The sequence below is a fragment of the Parus major genome, chromosome Z, assembly GCF_001522545.3.
Source record: "Parus major isolate Abel chromosome Z, Parus_major1.1, whole genome shotgun sequence".
Classification (NCBI taxonomy): domain Eukaryota; kingdom Metazoa; phylum Chordata; class Aves; order Passeriformes; family Paridae; genus Parus; species Parus major.
The window spans coordinates 14,379,497-14,385,631 of NC_031799.1; the positions used below are offsets into that span (position 1 = coordinate 14,379,497).

The following is a 6,135-nucleotide window of genomic DNA, read 5'->3' on the forward strand; positions in this document are numbered from 1 at the left end:
GGAGGGAGGGAGGGAAATGCTACAGGGTTGGACGAGCAGCCCAGGCACATGCAAGCCAGCCCTCTGAACATTAAAGAAACTCCTGACATGCCAAAGGACACAGAGCAATTAATCATCTAAAAATCAGTCACGTGCATTTCCATCAAAAACACAAGGCCCATAACATATAAAGTCATCCAAAGGCCCATGTCCACCACAAATCTCCTATGAAATAAATGAAATAAATGAAATGTGTGTGGCAGCAGCAGAACCATATGTTGCTCCCATCTCCTGTCAGCTTTCTTCTGCTCTTATCCAGGGGCTGCAAGACCACAGGGCTGGACCAGTGATGCTCTCCAGAAGGCTCATTCTTCCACATATGAGAATGGACAGCTGGAGGCACTCAGTATCTCACAGAATACACACAGGACTCCAGCAAACTCTGACTGATAAATTCACTTTTGTGACTCATGCAATTACACAGAATTGTTGTCCAGCTTTAGAGATACAGTAATCCTAGCTGCAAAGTGATAGAGAGGCCTTGTGATGGGTTTGATGTGCATTAGGTGCTCAGTTTATATAACAGCTTCCAAATTACACATTAACCTCAGAAGACTGGGAAAAGACAACCAGGATCAAAATGGTCCCCTTGTGGAAAAATTATGTAATACTTATTGAATTTAATCCTCCAAGGGTGTATCTGCCTGACGAAGAGACAACCCTTCCCTGAAACACATGCAGAATGGAGAGCCATAAAAACTAAAGACAAGCCCCACAAGGCTGCAAGTAACCAATTTACATAGCACCGAGTTCAGAGACACAACTTCCCTGCTCTGTTCACACCAAAACACGGGGCAGGAGGGCAGCAGGATGCTGCCCACTCCTCCAAACGTCACAACAAAACACCGTTTGGTGTAGATGAGTATACTGTTTCACAAAAAAAACATGAGAATGAAATCAAGAGATAAAACCAAATACGTCAAACTATCCCAGGAAATGCATACAAGCATGCAGAACTAGGAAAAAAATAAGAGTACAAAGAAGCCTCTACCAGAATTTTCCCACGTTTTACATGGTTAACCCAGTGTTTTCCTAAGTGTGTCTACATTTAAAGTTTACTGACATGTCTATTTTCATATATGCCATAAATACCCTAATAAGAGCTGCATTTACAAATGTGTTATATATCTTCGCATTAGGATACCATAAAATACTCAGCTTTAAACCTTTTTCTTGTTATTTTGGTAGAAAATTTAGTTCTTTCCCCTGATGGTATCAACACCGACACAGCGGCATGGGAATACCTGTGTCTCCTTGAATGCTTTAAGGCTTGTCTACACACAAGCATTGCTACAAATAACATTAAAAAAAAAAAATCCAGGCAACTCCATCCTCACAAATTAATTCATTCTGGTATAGAGACACTGTTTGATGGCCCTTGAAAGTGCTGCTGTCACTTCCATTAAAATTAAAATAAGGCGAATATACTGTATAGTTTAACTTCTTCACACATTTTGCACTGCCACCCAGAAAGAGTTGTACCACTAGAAAGCTGCAATTGTTTTGGGAAAAACAACACGCACATCTTATATTTCTCTCTGAAAGAGTCCTACTGGCTAAAATATTGGGTCTGGAGCTGGCCACACCATCCCAATACTAATGAAAGACTAAGAAATTTATTTAAAAATTAAAAAGCACCAGAAATAGCAGTTAATTTAAGAATATGCAAACAGGCCTGAAAAAACTGCAATGTTGTTTACTCCTATTGAAAAAAAAAAAAAAAAGGGAAACATTCTACAATCTCTAAACCTTCCCACTCAAAGAATTAGGACAGAATTAGAAGATATTTCTGTAATGAAACAGAATGAACATGTTTATCACCTATTTCACAGAACAGCTTAAAAAGTTACATGCCATGAAAGTTACATTGAAATAACAAATAAGTTCCTACTGCCCAAAACAATGTTTGGGTGTACACCTCAGAAACCAAGCTTACAACAGAACAAGGAAAATTATTCCCAAGAATAACTTCATTCATTTCAACAGAATCCTTAAATGAATTAAGTTACCCATGCACACACACACAAGGAAGAGGATATCAAAGCCCCCAGTTCCCTATGCATGTTACTACAGCACCAGATGTGAATGCTACGTCCCCCTCTTGCTGGTAGAAAGGGAGTGGGTAGGTGCTTGGTTCTCTCTCTCCCCTTAATGCACCTGCTAATGCAGCTGAGCTGACATGCAAGGGTTGAAAAGGTACTCTAGGAAAAGAACGAGTGCAGTTTATTGAGTTCAGGAAACCAGGAAAACCGGCAGGGACTTGAAGCATGATTTCAAGTCATAACTGAGTGCTGCCGTGCTCCTCCACTCCTGTAGCTGTACTGCTCTCAGGCTCAGCTGCAAGCTGTTATCACGGCTCATTGTGAAACACCTCACTCCAAGCAGTCCCACAGAAACTTGGACTTTCAAAGTATTTCCTCCTGTTGTCACTGAAAGAATGTTCTGTTTAACCCAGGTTTTTCTTAGAAGATCCATGTAACTATTGAACATCCTGGATTTTCTTTTTTTTAAACACAGTCTCCGTGCACTGGATGATATTATGCCGATAATTCACTTATCATATAGATGCAGGTTGTTCAATTCAAGCTGTTGATTAAATATGCTTAACGACATTGATAGTTCCTCAGAAAATATCATAGAGAGTGTTACATTTGTAAGGGCATACAGCCAGCTGGCACAGAGTATGGAATGAAATAATCTTGCACTTTAAATGTAATTTTAAAGGGAGCTGTAACTTCTTGCGCACTTATTTGCTTTCTGTGTGAATATTCCAATCCTGCATCTATGCAGCTTACTGTGAGAGCAGTGCTGATTTGACATCACATTTACCTGTCTCCCTATGAAAACACAGTTTTCCACACATCACCTGGATAAACTTATTTTACTGTAACTCTGACAGAGACGCACTTCCTTCTCGCAGCGCCTGAAAGAAGTGTTTACACCGGGTGCTCGGGGAAAGGCAGGCGTGTGCAGACACCGGGATTTTACTGATGCTGATGCAGCTGTGTAACTCCCCGGGCGAGCTCTCATCCCCCCCCGGGGCAGAGCCGTGCCCGACGGCCCCGCGGCCACACAGACCGGGACGGCGGGATGGAGAGCCGCAGAGCTCAGCATCCTGCCCCGGGGGCTGCGGGCGGCGCCCCGGCCGGCGCGGGGCCTGCGGGGCCGTCCCGGGTGCAGCACGCTGGAGAGCGCCGGGCCGAGCCCCGGCAGCGCCGGCCCCGGCCCCGCCGCCCGCTCCGGCGCCCGCCGAAGTTTGCGCCGGGCGAGGTGCGAGGCGCCGGGACCACCCCTCTCCCGCCCGCCGTGAGCCCCGCGCTAACCTGAAGTCGCTGTAGGGGTGGATGATCCAGAACCCCGCAGTTTTAACCCTTTCCTGCTCCTTCTCCACCGCCTTCTGGCTGCCGAACATGCGGAGGGAGAATTTGTTGACCCCCGGCTGCAGCATGGAGGTGAACTGCCGCTGCATGAAGCCGTACTGCCGCCGGGGTCCCTCGGCATCCTCGAAGCCCACCACGGGCTCCTCGGCCCCGCCGCCGTCCACTTTGAAGCACACGGAGTTGCCATGCTCCTTCACGCCGCCGCTGCCGGGGCTGCTCTGGGCTTTCTCCGCCGAGGCCGCCGGCTTGGCTGGGAAGGAGTTAGCGCTGCCATCGTCCCGGCTGCCGGCGGAGGAGCTGCGCTTCCCAGCCTCCATGCTGCGGGGCGGGCGCACCCCAGCCGCGGGAGAGCGCGGGGAAGCCTCGCCGCCGCCGGTGCCCTTCAGCGGCGCGGCTGGGCTGTGCCGCCCTGGGCTGGGCTGGGCTGGGCAAGGCTGGGCTGGGCTGGGCAGGGCTAGGCTGGGCTGAGCTCCGCGCCGCCGCGCCGCCCGGCATCACCAGCGCCGCCGGCTCGGAGCGCGCTCCGCGCAGGGCGGGCTCCGCCGCCCCTCGCCCGCCCCCTGCCGGCCGGCCCGACGCTCTGACATTGAGCGGCGAGTCCTTGAGGGGCCCGGGCCCGGGCGGGCAGCCGGAGGGACGGACAGGGGCCCCCGAGCGCCGGGCCCGCGCCTACACAGGAGCACAGGAACGCGCGTGGGTGGATGTTTCACCCTGGGCAAAGCAAGGGGCAAGGCGTGGGGTGGTAGCGTGCCTGTACAGCCCGAGCGAGAAACAGTGGCTGGGAGTGATGCAGTGGGGCGTTTCCACGGGCTCGCCGGTCCCCTGGAAAACCTCTGTTGCTCCTTGTGGAGTAGGCGGACTGGGAGAGAGCAAGAAGCGGGGGTCTGTCTGGCCAAGGGGTTCAGGGGCGGCACTGGAAGTCGCGGAGGCGTTTTGGGTTTGTCCTGCTCAGAGTGCAGTGTGTGTCCGGCACAGGGGGACATCGGCGGAGTGTGAGTGAGCGGGAAAGGCCGGCTGTTGAGTGGCATTTATTTTCACAGACGAAGCACATCAGCCCGGTTAGACACTCCTGCCAGGCGGCTCTTCCTTGTCCCTTAGCCTGGAGCGGACCGAACACGGGGACGAGTCCATCAGCGCAGGGCACGGAACATGAGAGATGCTGCGAGCGCGGCTGGACCACCCAGGGATGCCGTTCCCATCGGGAGGGCGGTGCTGCCGCGGGCACCTGCCTTTTCTCCCTGAAAGGGGTAAAATGGCAGGTGCTCCCGAGTGCGTAGACAACCTTTTCACGTATGCCAGGAGGTGATTTGGCCTTTGTTTGCATGTCAGTAGGAAACTCGAGTCCACATTAAGTTTGCTCCACTTGACATTTAAGTACATAAATTATAATTTAGAAGCCTCTAAAAAGTCAAAAAAGCTGTCTGACAGGAAGGAAACTGAGCATTTCTAGCTCCTGGTACTCCAAGAAGTCAAAGGAAATAGGGTATATATTGCCTTCAGTATCTCTACGCACATTGTCCGAGTGATTGCAGGTTGTAATTGGGAAGCTGTGGGGTGAGGTGGGAGATGAAAGAGCAAATGATAAGAAGCTGTTCACAAACCAGCTTGAACAAGGAGGAGGGCCTTGGTCCCTGCTCTGAAAAAGGAAAGATGCTGATACTTGCCCCAAAAGCTGTGAGGTTTTTTGGGTTACAGAATTATGGGGAATCAGTATCTACAGATATTATTACAGGAGCTCTTGCCTTATGTCTGCTTGCAAAAACATGTATTACAGCATGTACATGTGGGTCCTGGCCTGCCATTTGGAATAGATTTGACATAGGTTTGCTTTTCTCTCATTCTTGACACAATTTTCATTTTGCACATTAAAAGTAGAGTAGGAAAGAATTAGTAAAGACTCACAACCTTGGCTCTGGTATTTTTCATGGCACTTCCATGGCATTTTTTGCTTAATTTTGACATGTTTTGTCCTTTACACAATAGATGCTTAAATCTGGGAGAGAAACAGATGTGCAAATCTGCACACCACCATTTGTACAGTGTGAGTCTGGTGCATTGCAGGCTGTATTTCAAAGTGGGATTTGAGGGCTATCCTCAGCAATTGCAGTGCTAACAGAATGCTTATGCCTAGTGCACTCAACACACCAGGTTCTGTTGATGTCAATGTCTGTAGTGTGGAAGATGTTACCATTATGCCACTGTGGAAGAAGATGGCAAGTACAAATGCACCAGGATGGATTGCTGAAGGCTGGGCAGTAACCAGCATAGGAAGGAATATGCTCCTAGAGTGATTGGTTGAGGACTGACACACATAAACCTTCCCCATCTGGAGCGGTACATTTCTGTAGGATTTTATTCTAAAACAGTAAAGAGTGTGTGCACAGCTGCTAATGGCTCATGCGCAGCTGCTGATAGACAAAAACCTCTTAGTGTTTTATCCCCAAATGATGGCTGCCTCCTTCCCTCATCCTATATCTGTCACCAAACAATAATTAAAGAGTAAGAAATTATTACAGTTTTTCAGCTTTCTGAAAGAATGTACTCACATCATATTTGACAAAAACAAAGGGAAGGGGTGAAAAGTCTAACACAATGCTGTTCCACACACAGAGTACCATGGCTGCAACCTTAGAATTTTTGCTGTTTCTCCACAACATATTTCACAGGACTTTTGCATTCAGTCCTTGACCTGAATGGTCTCTCCCAGCATAACCTA

General features: G+C 49.0%; 1 protein-coding gene across 1 annotated transcript in view; it reads right to left on the reverse strand.

Moving 5' to 3' along the window:
• The window catches only part of HCN1 (hyperpolarization activated cyclic nucleotide gated potassium channel 1), a 194,367-nt gene extending 190,529 nt beyond the window's left edge, over positions 1 to 3,838 (reverse strand). The window contains exon 1 of the mRNA XM_015615519.2: positions 3,363 to 3,838. Coding sequence (XP_015471005.1) covers positions 3,363 to 3,736 — 374 coding nt within the window. The 5' untranslated portion in view covers positions 3,737 to 3,838. The remainder of the gene's footprint in view (positions 1 to 3,362) is intronic.
• Positions 3,839 to 6,135: the final 2,297 nt, after the last annotated feature.